This window comes from Triturus cristatus, chromosome 6 (genome assembly GCF_964204655.1).
Source record: "Triturus cristatus chromosome 6, aTriCri1.1, whole genome shotgun sequence".
Lineage (NCBI taxonomy): Eukaryota > Metazoa > Chordata > Amphibia > Caudata > Salamandridae > Triturus > Triturus cristatus.
The window spans coordinates 79,519,702-79,536,444 of record NC_140589.1 but is presented as its reverse complement, the minus strand read 5'-3'; the positions used below and the strand labels follow the sequence as shown (position 1 = coordinate 79,536,444).

The 16,743-nt window shown below is 46.0% G+C and overlaps 1 protein-coding gene across 3 annotated transcripts in view; it reads left to right on the top strand.

Annotated features, from left to right (window-relative positions):
* LOC146813789 (cap-specific mRNA (nucleoside-2'-O-)-methyltransferase 1-like) overlaps nt 1–16,743 on the top strand; it is a 944,292-nt gene that overhangs the window by 310,187 nt on the left and 617,362 nt on the right. For all 3 annotated transcript variants that reach the window (XM_085610252.1, XM_085610251.1, XM_085610253.1), the window contains one exon: nt 4,492–4,588. In XM_085610252.1, coding sequence (XP_085466378.1) covers nt 4,492–4,588 — 97 coding nt within the window. The remainder of the gene's footprint in view (nt 1–4,491; nt 4,589–16,743) is intronic.

Here is a 16,743-nt window from a genome sequence, read left to right as displayed (position 1 = left end):
CCGCTGTAATCAAGGAGAGGGCCTCACCCCTAATCACGGTTTTAAATGCTTCCCACAAGGACACCGGCGACGTGACCGACCCGAGGTTTTCCTGAAAATAACGGTCGATCGCCTTAAGTAGCTCCCTACGAGTAACAGGGTCTCTAAGATGCCACGGGTTAATTGGGGCCACCCTACCACCCACTCCTCTGGCAACATCCATACAGATCCACACCGGAGAATGATCAGAAATACCTCGTGCCATATGCCTGGCCTCAGAGACAAGGGAAGCGTGTGCAGCCAGAGTGAGGACATAATCAATTCTGGAGAGACTGCCATGCGCACCTGAGTGGAAAGTGTACTGCCGCTGTGTGGGATGCAACATTCTCCAGCAATCAACCAACCCTAGGGTATCCATGAAATCAGAAAGCCACTTCCGAGCCCCCCCCGAAATCCTCTGCGGGTGCCTGTCGAGCAGGCCTGAGCCGACCGCGTTAAAGTCCCCACCCACCACCAACACTCCCTCTGGGAGATCCAGTAATGTCCTCTCTAAGTCCGCTAGGGTAGAGGGCTGCAATGCAGGGGGGACATAAACCGACACCAGGACCAGCGTCCTGCCCTCCCACCGTCCCGCCACTGCCGCGAAGCGCCCCCTGTCGTCTACAGTAGTGGAGTCAACCTCGAATGGCAGAGAGGACCTGACCAGTATTCCCGCCCCCCTGGAGCCCGAGGTGAACCCAGAATGCGCAACAAATTTATAACCTTTGCGATTGAGTGCATGGCACGTGTTACCAATCAAGTGCGTCTCTTGCAAGAGGACAATATCAGGGGCACATCTCTTCAGAAATTGCAGAACAATCCCACGTTTTATACGATCCCCCAGTCCATTCACATTCCAACTGAGTATTTTAAGGCCCCTACCCCCCATCCCAGCATGTAAGGAGACCACACCCACCCATGCGGAACCCGACCCGAGTCACAGGAGCTTGCATCCTAACGCCTTGCAAAACGAAAAACAATAACAACCCCAACAACAAACCCCAACCACCCCCCACCCTGCACCCCTGCGTAAGCTCTAAAGTGCCCCCCAACTTGCAGTGTGCCTGTCGCCCCTTATAAACTAGTCTACGGAAAGAACCCCAGAGGAGGAAAAAGCTCCCCCACTGCCCCCGCCACCCCCCGGTCCATCAGCCTCCCGGAGGTACCGGAGTCACGGTATTTAAATCCAGGTTCAATGTTCGTCACCAGCACCATCTGCGCCACCCGAGCGTTCCACACCAGGCCGCCCTTGGGGCAGAGTGTCCAGCCAGTCTCCGACCATGTCGGGAGCCTCAAAAAAGAAAGTTCGCTCTTCGAACACCACCCGCAGCCTCGCCGGAAAAAGCATGGCGTATTTTAGTCCCATCTCACGCAGCCTTCTCTTGACCGCCATGAAGCCTTGCCGCTGTTTTTGCACCATCTGGGTGAAGTCCGGATAGAAGCTAACAGTAGTATTCTGGAATGGCAGCGGGCCGGCCATCCGCGACGCTTGTAGTATGGCATCTCGATCCCTGAAATTAAAGATCCGGGCGACAATCGGCCTTGGTGGGGCCCCCACCTTGGGCCTCCCGCCCGGAACTCTATGGGCCCGTTCGACGGTAAAGAACTTGCTAAGGCCTTTGGGTGCCAGATGGTTCGCCACCAGGTCCTCCACGAACAGGTCCACCGACTGCTCCTCCGAATTTTCCGGGACCCCAATGATGCGCACGTTGTTGCGCCTTGCACGGCCTTCGAAGTCTTCCAGCCGGCGGGCAAAGTGGTCATTTGCTGTCCGGAGGGTACGGACTTCCTGCTGGAGGCCGGAGACATCGCCCAGGAGGCCGGCAGTCTTGAGGTCTAAAGACTGAACCCGCTTATTAGTTTTTCCGAGGTCAGCCCGAACCAGATTGACATCAATCGATATGGCATCTACTTTTTGTGCCAGGGTCTCGAATTGCTGCCCAATCGAGGACTTCATCCCTTCGATGGCCCCCATGATGTCCTGTAAAGTTAATTCTGTGGAGGGGGATGCCGCATCCTTCGAGGCCTCCGACGTCGGGCCCAATCCGCCCGGGGACCCCCTCTGATGGGCATAGCGGTCCATGTTATTAGTCTGGGTGTAGGTGCCCCGCCTGGTGTTCTTGGGCTTCTGTTTGTCGGCGTCCGATCTGGTCGACATCGCAGTCTGCCGTAGTGACAATCTCCTGGCCCGTACTGGGTAGATGGGCATGCAACCAGTGGCTGGTGCCGCGCCCGCCCCGTCCCGGGCGCCCTGGAGACTGGAAGGCGAAAGCGAAAGTGAAAGTGAAATCACCTCCCCTCCGCCGGCTCTTCCCCAACCAGGCCGCTGTTGTTCAATTAGGGCACGGGCACTGTGCCAACGCGAGTCCCGGGCACCGTACGGGGAGTAGGCCCCAAACTTCCAGGCGGTAGAACTTCGGTCTCCGGTGGGCGATTTTGACCCGGACAGCAGCTCCCGACTCAGCAGCAGCTCCCCTCCAATAGTCCGGGCATCAAGTACAGGATAATCGACAGGATAGATGCCGGAGGGAGCGAGGGTCTCGGGAGCTCTAGGCTCACGCGGCCATCTTGTTCACGCGCTAAGCTCCTCCAAGCCACTCAATTTTATGGGCACCTTGCAGGTTCATAACCTCCCTGAGCCCTTCAGCATAGTTAGAGAGCTCAGGGGTTCGCCACAGCCGCGCCCAATATAACAGAGGGCGGAGGGTGGCTAAATCCCTAATTGAACGCCTGCCAAAATCGCTAGAGAGTGGTTTAGTCGGGGTGCCCCTGGGAAGTGAAACAAGTTCCCTAAAGAACTTGTTTTCGCTGGTCACCAGTGAGTCAACACAACTGTAGCCCCATAGTTCGGCGCCATATAGTGCGCTACCCACAGCCTTTGCAGCATAGATGTTTAGTACTGGGGAAATAGGTTTAGAGGTGGAGGCCCGAAATTCCTTTCCCAAAGCACCAGTTACTCTTTTAAGATTAAGTGCCATTTTATCTATATGGGGCTGCCATCTGAGCCTGTCGGAGATTCTGATTCCCAGATAGTCAAACTCTCTGACACGCTCAAGTGGTTTCCCTTCTAAGGTCAGAATGGAACCAGAATATTTTGAGGGATTGAAATAGAGGAGTTTAGTCTTGGCGGTATTGATGACGAGGCCTCTTCGCTCACAGAACAGAGAGAAGCGCTGTAACAGCTTCTGTAAACCCGACTGAGTTTTTGATATTAGCAAGGTGTCGTCTGCGAAAAGAAGTGCTGGAACTTTATCACCCGCCAGAGCGGGGACGTCCGCTTCGACTTCAAGCAGAAAAGAGACCACGCCATTCACAAATAGCGTAAAAAGTGTTGGCGCCATGACACACCCTTGTCGAACCCCTCTATTCACTGGGATTTTATTTGTTTTTTGGCCCTGTGACCCCCATCTAATGCAGGCAAAGTTCTCTTCGTGCATTCGGATGAGGAGTTTCAGAATGTAGGAAGGGATGCCCAACTCCTCCAAAATCGACCACAGACGGTCGCGGGGGACCAGATCGAAGGCGGTTTTAAGGTCAATGAACGCAAGGTATAAAGCACCCTTGCCGATGATAACCGTCTTCCAATAAAGAAGCATTAGCCTAAAAGCTTGGTCAATGGTGCTGGTGCATGCCCTAAAACCTGTCATCACTATAATAATGGACATGCGCATTTGAATACTGAAAACCCTACGCAGAAACCTCGACAAATGGGTTTAAATTGCAGCTTTTTTTAAAAAAAACAATTGTTAACAGTGTGTTAAAGGGAGATGAATACTTAAGGTAGGAAGATTTTGAAAAAGCCCTATTTTGGAAGTCATTGACACATGGGCATCTTAACACTGATTGTAAGTGCCAACACACTTGAACTTTTTATTTATGTTTTGGGCTAATGATGTGAATCTATAGGATGTGCAGTGACTCCTTGTGAAAATTGTAGTGGATCATTTAGAGCTGTACTATGAGTGGTACCTTTTTAGTGTTCCTATATGCTTGACTCATTGTCTCATTAGGAAACAGTTCCAGGATGTCACCCTCTTACCCAATCAGATGTTTTCTATGTATTAGGCTATGAGAGTTATGTGAAGCAGGATTTGCTGTGGGATTAAGTAGCATAGGGATTGACACCATAATTCAGGAATTGCCCCATAATTTCCAAGATGATCAGTACAGAGGAGCGGAGGGTAGGTAGGAAGATAATTTTGCTGTTTTTTTGTTTGGTAAGGGGTAAGGTTTTGGTTGGGGGGATGCGGAAGAGGAAGGAGGGGAGAGCAGGTCTAATTCTATTAGGTTTTTATTTATACTCCAAGCTTTGTGCTGCAGCATCGTAGCATCACAGTATTTACATCTTGAGTGACATGTTGTAGTATTGCATTAATTAAAATGTGTTTTTATAAGTATCAATATTTTGTATCTCTTGTGACATCCATATCAAATTTATATTTTAATTACAATAATTTTCACTGTTTTCTGCAGGACTTTTCTGTAGAAGGCCAGGAGAACATACAGGAAATTCTTAGTAAGCAGCTGACACTTTGCCAGTTCCTCATGGGATTATCAATTATTCGACCAGGTATTTTTTCCTTCTTTCTTAGGCATTTGTGTTAGTCTGATGAATACTAAATTAACAGTTATTTCCAACTATATTTTTCTTTATTTCACACCTTAACTTAGTAAAGCCATCACTGAAGTTCCTGGAATGAGAGAGGAATATCTTGGGAAATTAATTGAGAGATCCAACACAATCCTCTAGAATGCCAAGTCTTCCAGAATATGGTACGATTACGAATTTTAAAAAGAGAATTATGCCATATCGGTTGTTCGTGAATAGAAAGAAGGGAGGGATAAGATGATATTAGGTAAGGGAGAAGGAGAGTACGGGAATGAGAAATAATAGGTGTGCGAAAGCGAATTAAAGAAGACGTGAAGGATAAGAATTCGCGAAAAGTAAAGGGGGACAGGAAGGAAGATTCCATACTTAGCCAGACAGGCGGATAGAGCGGAAGATCGGAAGAGAACCAACGGGTCGATTGTTTCAAAGAGAAAGCTCGGTGGTATTCTCTAAAATCCGGAAAGCGTACACCAGACTGGGCCTTATCTTTGCGCAATGAAGCCAAAGCTATCCGAGAACGCTTGCCATTCCATAAGAATTTCAGCAACAAGGAATCAATCCGTTTAAAGAAGGAAACTGGAATGTGCACTGGAAGCATGGAAATGGTATAGAGAAGAAGAGGGGATAACATCATTTTTATAGAATTGAGCCGACCCCACCAGGACAGAAAGAGCGGGTGCCAACGTTGAATAGCTGTGTCCATTTTCTTGAAGACATAATCAAAATTAAATTTGAGCATATCAGACAAGAGAGGAGCAAACCAAACACCCAAATATTTGATCTTAGAAGGTTGCCATGAGAAACCGGTTTGGGAAAAAAGATGTTTTTGACAACTAGGGTTTAGAGGTAAAATCTCACATTTATCAGCATTTAGGCGATAACCAGAAACCGCGGAGAAGGAAGACACCTGCTGGAGAAAAGAGGGAATAGAGGAAACAGGATCAGAGCAGTAAAAAAGAATATCGTCAGCATAGACCGAGAGTTTAACCTGACGCGAACCAAATTTAAAACCAGAAATACTGTTGTCCAGACGAATTTTGGTAAGAAAGGGTTCCAAGGCTAAAACAAAAAGTAGGGGGGATAGAGGACAACCTTGTCGCACTCCTCTGTGCAGCGAGAAATAATCCGAGATCAACCCATTGACAAAAATGGAAGCCTGCGGATTAGAATAAAGTAAAGAAATAATAGAGATGAATTTGGAAGAAAAGCCGATCCAGCGTAAGGTCTGAAACATAAAATCCCATCCAATCCTGTCAAAGGCTTTCTCCGCGTCTAAAGATATAGCCGCGAAGGGAAGTGACAGTGAGGGAGCCTTGCTAAGTATATTAAGAAAAACACGGGAGTTATCAGAAGAGAGACGGCCCTTAACAAAACCTGATTGTTCAGGGCCAATGAGGTCGGGTAAAAGGGGATCCATGCGCAATGCCAGAATTTTAGCCAAAATTTTGTAATCCGTATTGACCAGGGAAATTGGTCTGTAATTTTTGCACAACGAATGATCCTTATCTTCTTTGGGGATTAAACAGATTAGAGCCTGTTGGAAAGAGCCGCTGGAAGAACCCGCTGCAAGGAAGGATTGGAATAGTAGTAACAGTTTAGGGAGAAGTAGAGAGGCAAAGTGGCTATAGAATTCAATAGTGAACCCATCAGGGCCTGGAGACTTACCGTGCCGTAATTTAGAAATAGCATGGGAAATTTCAGAGAGCGAAATGTCCTGTTCTAGGGCAGCAAAATCAACGGAAGAGGCCGGGGGAGAGGGAAGCGAGTGAAAATATGAAAGAAGATCTGTAGACTCCGGGATGTGCTCGGGGGTGTAAAGATTATCATAAAATTTAACAAATTCAGAAAGAATGTCCTTATCTTTAAAGTAAGAGTGCCCAGTGGAAGTCTTAATGGACTCAATCTTTGTACGCTCCTTTTTTATCTTTAAGTAATTGGCCAAAAGTCTCCCCATTTTGTTTTTACCCCCATAATACCTGGAATTACATTTTAGCAAAAGGTTAGAAGCGGCATTAGTTGTAAACCTATTGAAGGAAATTTTCGCGTCAATAAGCTTTTTAAGAGAAATCTCAGAATTAAAGGCGTGAAAATCAAGCTCTAAATTCTTAATATTAGCTAAAATGCGTTCGGACTTGGCTTCTCGAAGTCTCTTTTGTCGGGCTACAAAATTAATAATAAAACCCCTAGAGGCTGCTTTAAAAGAATCCCAAACAGTAACAAAAGAGGAGTCAGGGGTATGATTGAGAAGGAAAAATTCAGTGGCAAAGGTAGTAAAATCAGAACAGAAAGTAGGTTCCAAAAGCAAAGCATTATTGAAACGCCATCTGCCAGAGTGAGGGGAGAAAGGAATTAGGTCAAGGTCCACATGAATCGGAGCATGGTCCGAGATTAGGATGGAACCAATATCAGAGCGTATGGCGTGCTGGGATAGGGATTTACTAAGGAAAATATGATCAATGCGGGATTGTGATTGATGTGGAGGAGAGTAAAAACTGTACTCCCGAAGATCAGGATTACACAATCTCCAAATATCTACCAAGGCATTATTTTGAAAGGTGTTGACAAATTGAGAGTGCATTCTAGAGGGGATAAATTTAACCTTGGAATGACGATCGAGGAAGGGATCAACAATTTGGTTACAATCTCCCCCGAGAAGTATATAATCTCCAGAAAAGGAGGACAGCTTAGTGGAAATAGAGGGCCAAAATAACCTGTCAATCCCAGTTGGGGCATACACATTAAAAAGAGTGATAGGAATATTATCTATGAGCAGTGTAACAATAACCCATCGACCATCAACATCACATTCATGAGAAATTGAGGAAACTTTCAACTTTTTATGTAATAAAATCACAACACCATTTTTCTTAGAAACTGTGGGGGAGCAAAAAACATGACCCACCCAATAACGCTTGAGTTTCAGAGCCTCCGTTTCAGAGAGATGAGTCTCCTGAAGGAGGGCAACATCAGATTTAAGTCTCGCTAAATGTGATAAAACCCTTTGCCTTTTAATGGGGTTGATTAAACCCTTAACGTTCCATGATGTAACACGGAATGGAATAGCAAAGAAAAACAGCTAATAGCAACATGCTTATTATTACAGAGAAAATAACTAGAGAAAACTGAGAGAATTGTAACAGATTGATGAAGGAGAGAGGGCAGAAGGAAAGAAAGCAAAGAGGAAGGAAAGGAAAGGAAAGAAGGAAGGAAGGAAGGAAGGAACCACTGAGAATATAATACTGAATCAAAGGTAAGGAAAGAGCAAAAAAAGGGGAAATGGGAGGGGAAAGAGAATGAAAGGAGAGAGGAAAAAGCAAATGGTAAGAGATCAAATGTAGGAGAAAGGACAGAAACAAAAACCAACAAAAAGACAGTACATGTTCGAAACGAACGACTGAAAAACATACTTACGGAACGAAAAACTCAAGAACAAGAATGGGGTGATGGCGCCAGGAGACAGCGACGACGACATCCAGAACAAAACATCGAACCTCAAATACCATGAGACCAAGAACGCAGCATATAGAAAACAGCATAGCACATCGGGGTAGAAGGGAGGAAGAAGATATCTGTAAAAACAAAGAGAAATATACAAATAAAGGGGAAGACGCGTCACAGGGAAACAAGAAACAATAAACTACAATTGAACTACAAAGGAGACACATGAGAGTGATACGACTGCTGGAAGAAGAGACAATAGGGGATTCACAACATCAGCAATAATGAAAAGACAACAGAATCATAACACAACAAATTCCAAGAAAAAATAGTAGGACCGGTCAACCAGGTCTGGAAGTATCCATAACATCTGGGCGTTGCCGTTGGAGAAACGCCTGCAAAGCTGCGGGGTCTTCATATGTGGTTGTTCTGTCCTTATATGTGACCTTGAAGAGACAAGGATGTAGTAAACCATATCTAGCATTCAGGGCCCGTAGTTGAGGTCGCATGTCCAAGAACTTCTTCCTACGATCTGCAGTGGCCTTGGAGACATCTTGCGAAAGATAGAGGCGGTGACCTTCCCACACAATTTGCTTCTTGAGCTTGGCAGCTGAAAGGACCTGTAGTAGGTCAGTGAATTGTAGGAAAAGCATAATGACGCCTCTAGGCTTACTAGCGACCTTTGGACCAAGGCGATGAGCCCTTTGGATGTTGACGGAAGTTAAGGCCGGAGCATCTAAAATCTTGGCAAGAAAGGATTGGAAGAAGACGGTGGGGTTTGGCCCTTCTGTAAGTTCTGGAAGACCATAAAGGCGTAGGTTGTTCCTACGATTTCTATTTTCCAAATCCTCTGTCTGACGTTTGAGCAGAAGAATCTCCGCCTCCATTGACGGTATGTGGGAACAAGAGGATTGCAAAGAGTCTGTAGAGGTTTCCAAAGTTTGAACACGTGACTCTAGAGTCGACCATTTTTCCTGCATAGCCTGCATGTTCTTTGTGGTTGCCTCCATAAAGGGTTTGAAAGCTCGAAGTTCTTCCAAAATGAGATCCATGGAAGCGGATGAGGAATTACTCCCCGGGGATGGTGGGTCTTTCTTCAGGCGCTTAGAGGAAGCTAGAGAGGACGGCAGTTTCCCTTTGTTGCGCGCTTTTGGGATGGCGCCTCGTATTAAATCTGACTTCGATGTCGCGGCGTCCACCATGTCCCGAGGAGGAGAATCTGAGTCCGAGTCCACAGGCAACTGAGAAGAAGCAGCCAGCTCTAAATTCCGAAGTTTTCCCATGAGGGGTCTGGGAGTCAATAAAAGGAAAGCAGTAGGTCAATGCTGAAAATGCAAGGGACCTGAATCCAAGGAAGGCAGGTGAACGTGAATGACAAAATAAAATCACCACAAGACGAAGCAGAGCTGAGTTGAGGCAAAAACAAGCATGGTCATGCAAAGGAAGAAAGAGATAACAGATGTATGAGAGGAAACACAGTTGTGTCCCTGTAAGACGTCTCCCCTCAACAGGTATCCCTCCAATCGAACATTATACAAAAAGAGATGCTTGAAGACATAAAAAAATCGAAGATAAGATCCATAAGTTCATCCATGGGTGCAAATTTGAATGAGAAAACACACTCCACATGAAGGTGTTAACACCGTACAGAATCGGCGTTTTGCTGTCTTGAGAAGCGACAAATGGAGTTTCTTGAAGATGCACGATGTTTCAGTGGAGCATTTCTCTGGCTAGCCACATATCAAGCAGCCCGTGAGCGCAAGCTCGTCGCGCTGGTTCGGGGGGCAACATTCCAACGCCGCCATATTCATTGGGCGTTTAGCCATATCCCCCCAATAACTGGAAGATTAACAAAGCAAAAAGCAAGCCTTTGAAAAAGAAACAGTCTCAATTTAAAAGAAGAATTAAACTCTGACGCACAGAGGCACTTGGGCAGTAGATGGCAGCAAAGCCCTTGTGAGCCGGGAAAAGAAAGTCAATTATGAGCTTCCTGAAGACTGTAGAAACATTCTTAGCATCGATAAGAGCGAGCTGCATGAGGAAATGAATTTCACTATTACAGGTAAAGCGCAATTATTATGCAAGAAACCAGGCAGAGGGAAGTTGTGGGCTTCAATAAATTAATATTAAGTATTTGTCAGTCAGCTGGTGTGCAAGACATAGGCATAGTATGTAGAAGCCTCCCCATAAGCAATATGAAGTAAAATTCCTCACAGAATGTGGGTTAAAATGGCGGCCGCTCTTGTGACGAGATAGCTCAGAGGTGCTTGACAAGAAAAAACGCCCCTTACATGCTGCTGCCGCTTCCCTCAGTTATAGCAAGGTGTGCAGCTTCATTTCCGCCAGGAAAGCTCGATCTTTGAGGTCCGAGCGTCGCCCCGGAAACGCGCTATGTCGGCCGTTTCCTCCCGCGATTCGGGAGAGTTAGGGATAAACCGCCATCTTCTACTGGCGCTGGCCACGCCCCTCGAGTAAAGCCATCACTGATATTGTATTTGGGCTTCCCACACAGACCCCCATAAGGGAATTTGTGGGGAAAAATTAATGTTGTTTTTAATAGATAACATTCCTAATAATTCTAAATTGCTTTGTGGTTGTGCTACAATTTCAATGATTTTAAAATAATGTATGTCTGTATTGTCTAATATGCCCCACATCTGGTATTCTCTCAATTATCACCTCTTAAAGTCAACTAGAAAATGGTGCAGATACCACATTTTCATATGCCTAAAACATTACAGTTAATTTTACTATGTTTGTCATCAGGTTCTACTATACGTTCTAGAGGATAGGAATATTATATTGTTATCCCATTTTGTTACTTTTTAACATAGGTTTTAAATGAAGTCACTTGCAACTTATTGGTTCTGCACTTTCAGGGTCAGTCATTCTCTTTATAATTAGTAATGTTAAGCTGCTCCATTTCATGGAGTTGGAGTGCCTTTATATCGCCAGACACCCAGAACTGCTAGTCTACACATCTTCTTTCTCTTTGAGGCAGTGTAGTCGAGTGAGGTGTAGTAAGAAGTGTTGACACAGATATGTAGCAAGGAGAAGGATGTTAGGCTTTACTGGTTGCCAAAACCAGTTTGTAACAAACACAACTTCTCCCACTCAATCAGCTCATGGATAATTCCAAAGTTTTAGGAACAAACAAATTAACAGCATGCTATGTTGGCACCTTGGGTGCATTTGTTTTTGTGCAACGACAAAATACTGTAATACTTGGGGATAATTTATAGCGAGGGATTCTTTTTAGGCCCTTATTAACCAAGACCTATTTGATTTTACTAAAAGTGTATACATAATATACCTACTTCTGATGAATACTTCTAACCACAGATTCCTCACCTTTTGAATGTTTCCCATTCGCCAGACTGGTTCTTGAAACTCTAAAGCAGTACTACTGCATGCTCTGGCATCATTCTGCTCTGGAAGTGACAAGCGGAGTCACATATAAGTGCCACCCATGCTCGCTAATGTTATTTGCTTCCTTTCGACGTCTCCAGACAAGGATAAGACCTCCAAAATTAGGGTTCATGACTTTTAGGGACTTTTGCAAAGAGATATCGCCCTTGAGGTATGACTTCGGTGCCTGGTGTCGGAACACTTTCCAAGGCCTCATCAAAAGACTCCATGCCGGGACCGGTCGAAGTGAAAAAGAAGGTCCTGTTTCTGTGGCAGATCATAGTCACGACCATTGTCATTGGGTAAGTCCAAGAAGAAATATGTAAGAAATCGAGGTCGGGTTCTGCCCCTTCCTGCCACTCAACTCCAAAGAAGGCAACATGCCCCTTTTTGACATGGTCACCCCCATTTTTAGGTCTCAGCTGGTGTGGGCTGCGCACATGCGCAGTCTCGCTGGCGAGATTTAATGTTTTGGGTATTTTTCTGTACAGGGCTTTAAGCCCCGCCCCTCTTTTCCATTGGCTGGCGTCACCGTTTATGCTAAGCGGTGGCCAGCCATTGGGAAAGAGCATTCTGTGACGTTTACTTTTGGCTTTTTCTGCCGTCCCACTTGGACGGCCTCGCCTGCTTTTCTTCTGAAGTGAAAGGTTTCTTATCTTTATGGGGCTAAACACATGGCCCCATAAAGATAAGAAACCTTTTACTTCAGAAGGAAAGCAGGCCGTCCAAGTGTGACGGCAGAAAAAGAGAAAAGTCTACGTCGACCGCGGCTGCCTGGCAAGCGCTTACAGACTTGTTTTTAACCACCTCCAGAGCAGTGCGATGCTGTACTTCTGATTGCTGCATGTATGGGGGGGCCGTGTGAAATAGTGAAAATAAGAGACATTAAGATTCCTTTTCAAGTAAGACGACAATTATTTGGCAATACAAAAGAAATGCAGATTTCAGGAAAAAAAAGCTATTGAAGGCTTGCTAATTTTCCAGCTGAAGACGAGGTAGGCGCACCTTTACTGCCAAGAATTAAGCGCACGGAAGAGATGTGGTGTACGGACTAATGAACGCGCAACTATGAATCATGGTGCATTTTTGTTGTATTACTCACCACCACTGCATGACTGTGTGTGTGAGAATACTCACGGGGGCGATGGTTATCTGCGTACGCGAATGGGGACTAGTTAAGACTGAAAAGGAAGCGATTTAGAACAGAAGTCGTGGATGACACTGAGGCACTACAAGTACGGCAGGCTGAAGATGCGCCTGCAGCGGAAGTGCACTCTGCGGCGGTGCACTTCCGGAGGCAGAGAATAGGGTTCTCAGTACTGGACACCGGACTCCAGAGGCTTCAGTTCAGATAGGGAAAGGATGCGTGTGAATCAGAAAGTGGGACAGTCATTAACGAGCGAATATACTAGTTAACCCATTGTTGTCGTTAAGCCCTTCCTGTTTGTTACTCATCTTCCGACGGCAAATGAAAGGCGCTCGCCCACCCGCCCGAGCTCATGACCAGGCCAGGATATCCTGGATCGGGAGATCGGCGTCCTATAAACTGCTACTGGAGTGATTCTTTTGTTGTCTGTGTCCTCCCAGCTTTCCGCTAAATCTGGAACCTAGTCTTGGACAGGCCCTTGTTTTTCTTTACTTTGGGTATAGTCGCGGCACCCGCGCTTTACTTTTAACGTTAAAAGTAAAGCGTCGGTGCCGCGATGCTATTTTTTTTTTAGTGCTGGGGCTCGGGTGGGGAGCTACTGGTGCTCATACAAGGGGCAGTAGCAGAGACTCAATCTCCAAAGCACCCGGTGCCGTGGGAGGACGCGGGCGGCTTACGGAAACAGGTGTACGCGAAGCACTGTCTTTCTGGTGGGTTTAGAGGTGCTCCGTTGCCTCGCGAGCTCCTTTACCCTCAAGCCCAGCTCGAAGTCGCTAGGATGCCAACAGAGGTAAGGGGCTGCGAAACTTTACCAACACACGTGCATGTTAAATGCTCTGTGAGCGCCGCTCAGCAAAGGTGCAATTATACTGTGTGCAGGCAGCACCACCACTTCATAAAGGTTACAGAAAATAACTCTCGCTCTTCAGTTATGCTCAGTGAAAGAATAGCCCCCCCCCCCATCTCCTCCAAGATCCATTAAGCAGCCCTGCCCCTCCCTTTTTTGGCCTCGCTGTGCTTTCACTTCTGCTCTTTTATTTTAGAACTGCTGCTTGCACTTTTTACTACCTGCACCTAGGGCTTTAAGCGGGTCGGGGTCTCCATTCTGTCCTCACCCTCAAGGGGATTTTTAGGTCTCGGCCTGTGCAGGAATGCACCCCCCAACAGCTGGCAAGGGTCCCATGCCAAGTGTGACACAAGAGCCATGTCTGGCCATGTGCAAGCTGGGCCCCGGCGCAGGGCGCCTTGCTTCAGAGGGGCGCACTGAGCTTTAAGAGAAAATCGTTTGCGAGATGTCACTGGATTGTTGACTTCACCACCTGGCTGGACCTTTAACATGCTCACGGGTCACAGCTAAATTGCATCATGCCTCAGCTTGCATTGTAACTTTTCTGTTGCGCTATCTGTCCCCATTTACTTTGCTCCCTCCTGTTATCCGTGTTCACTTTGCTCCAGCCCTCTCCCTGTGGTAGTTTGTGTTGCCTTTCCAGACCCCCACCTCTCATTGTCCCTGTTCAATTTCTTCCAGCCCCCTCCTGTTGTTTGTGTTGTCTTAACTCCTGTACCCCTCGCGTTTTCCGTGTTGTCTTTACTCCCGCCCTTCTGGTTGTCTGTGTTGTCTTTACTCCCTCTTCCTCCCTTTTTTTTTGTGTTTACTCCCGAGTAGCGTAATTTAAACCACAGCCAAGGCACAGTTGTGATCAGTAAAAGAATAGCCCCCCCCCCCCCATCTCCTCCCCGATCCATTAAGCAACCCTGCCCCTCCCTTTTTTGGCCTCGCTATGCTTACACTTCCGCTCTTTTCTTTTAGAGCTGCTACCCTAGGGCAGTGACACAGATGTCCCTCGGAGACAGAGTTGTGGTTTCATCTTCAGAGCCTGTCTGTCTCTATCTTCATCTCTACCTCTCTCTACTACTCTCTCTCTACTACTCTCTCTCTACTACTCTGTTATATCCTGAGTAATACATTTAATTGTAATCAGCCTAGGTCTTCCTAGCTGCTCAGCCAGAGTGAGAGATGGTAACGGAATGTTGGTGTGACTGTGATGAATGGAATGCCTGGGGGCCTGTGTGGATGAGTGGTGACAGTTGGAGATGGGCTGAGCAGCTAGGCAGGCTGCTCCTGGTGGGGCTGGTGTAGGAGCTGGTACATGGCTGATCCTTGATTGATAGCACTTGACTTGGAACTAATAAAGAAGACTTAGAAACTTACAACATGGCTACCAGTGTCTTCATGTAAAGAGCACAACATAATTTTGGCGACGAGCAGACCTGGACCCAGGCGTAATTATGGATTGTACAGAAACCCAGAGACTACAAAGAAAGCATTGTAACCAGCGCAATTACAAAGAAAAAAAGAAAGAAAGATACCTGAAGCAGAATGGAGTAAAAGGCAAGCCAGCCCCACAAGTGTCCTGTCATCGGACGGCCCCAACCTGTGTCCTGCCTGATCTTACTCCATGGACTTGACCACAGGTATGGTCTGTATGTTAGGGTATGAATGGTCTGACTTTCACCCTACCACTTCCTTTTGGATCTGCTGTATACATGTAACTACTGCTAAAGGAACAGTGGCTTTTCAGATGTGAGTTATGGACTAACTCAGTGAAACTAATTCACAGGTACCACACAGGAGCGGTGTGGTTTTGCAAAGATTGGCGTTTTGTTGGCACATAGAAAGTAGGAGTATGCACATTGAATGCTGTAGAAGTAATGTGCCTGAAGATTCATTCACTTCTGTGAAATTCTACAGACCCTGTTCAATTCCACATCCAAATCGATAAACACGTCTGGTGTTATCTGTAGCTTTGCCATTTCTACATCTTTGTGCTTAAAGCGTGAGGAATTGTGTCCTTTCTTGGTGATGTACAAAGGATGCTTTGGACTTTTCTTTGTGGCAAGCTGTGGCAGTTTTCATCAACCGTGCACCTGCTGTGCACACGCTTGAAGTGTGCGAGAGTCTACTTAATTCTATGGTGAGACATTGCACAAGGAGTTGCACGATCTGTGCCTTATTTTCACGATGGCAGTGGGAGTACAGAAACATGGGTTTAGTTACAACATGGCTCATAGCGACATGTTGTGTTACTGTGGTGCAGTTCGGAACACAAAATCTCCTCCTGCTTCCACGGACGGAATGATTCCTCAGTCACACACGCATACACACATCACACGCTGGTGGGGCCCATGACACCAACATTCATTCTCATCAATCTATCCGTGCCTACAGAGAGATCTCCAAATTATTCCGAACTACAGTTCTATTTTGAATGGAGGGGAAACCTCATCTATTTAAATTTACCCTAACAGTCCCTCCATCCGGAGGTCAATCGGATCATTTAGTTGAGTGGGTATTTGATGGACAACACTTCAACTTCTCATATTAATCAATAAACATTTTCAAGAAATAACCACCCGACACAGTTCTTCAAATAATAATTTTCTTTATCTAATTAAAATGCAGGTTAAATCCTAATAATGCAATAGAATCTTTTGTCATATTTACCTATTCTGGCTAATTGTCGTGCTCTAAGTCAGAACCGGTCCTCAGAAAAATCATCAGTATTCTACCGTCCCGTCCTCTGCTGTCAGCGTAGGGTGCCGCATAGAGTAGCATCGATCAGGGCGCGTCTGAAGCTCTCGGGGTGGTAACCTAATTTTCCCTCTCTAGACTACCAATATTTATACCAAAATTTGCATATACAAGTTACAATATTTTTATTTCCAGGCTATTCATTGGTTGAATTCAGCCTCGTTCCAATACATTATGAAACATTTTTCATAATTCCCATGCGGATGATGATCAATACTAGACGTGTGGGAAAGGATGTTCTCAGATCAAGAAGGTATCAGTCTATTGAAAAAGGTAGTTCATGTATCCATATTGGCAACAATTTCTCCGCGTTCAGGGACATTGGCATCTCGCCCAGAGTAGTCTAAATGGATATGGTTCAAAAGTTCATGGTAAAGCTACGATGAAGTCAGTGCAGGCGCCTTCCTCCATGGTTCAGTGCATGAAGTCATGTACTTTAGTGAGGATTCAATCGGCAGCCATCTTTTAGTAGGCCAAAATAGTCAACTTAAAATGAGGAAACACAAAATCGTGATTAATACATAGAAATGA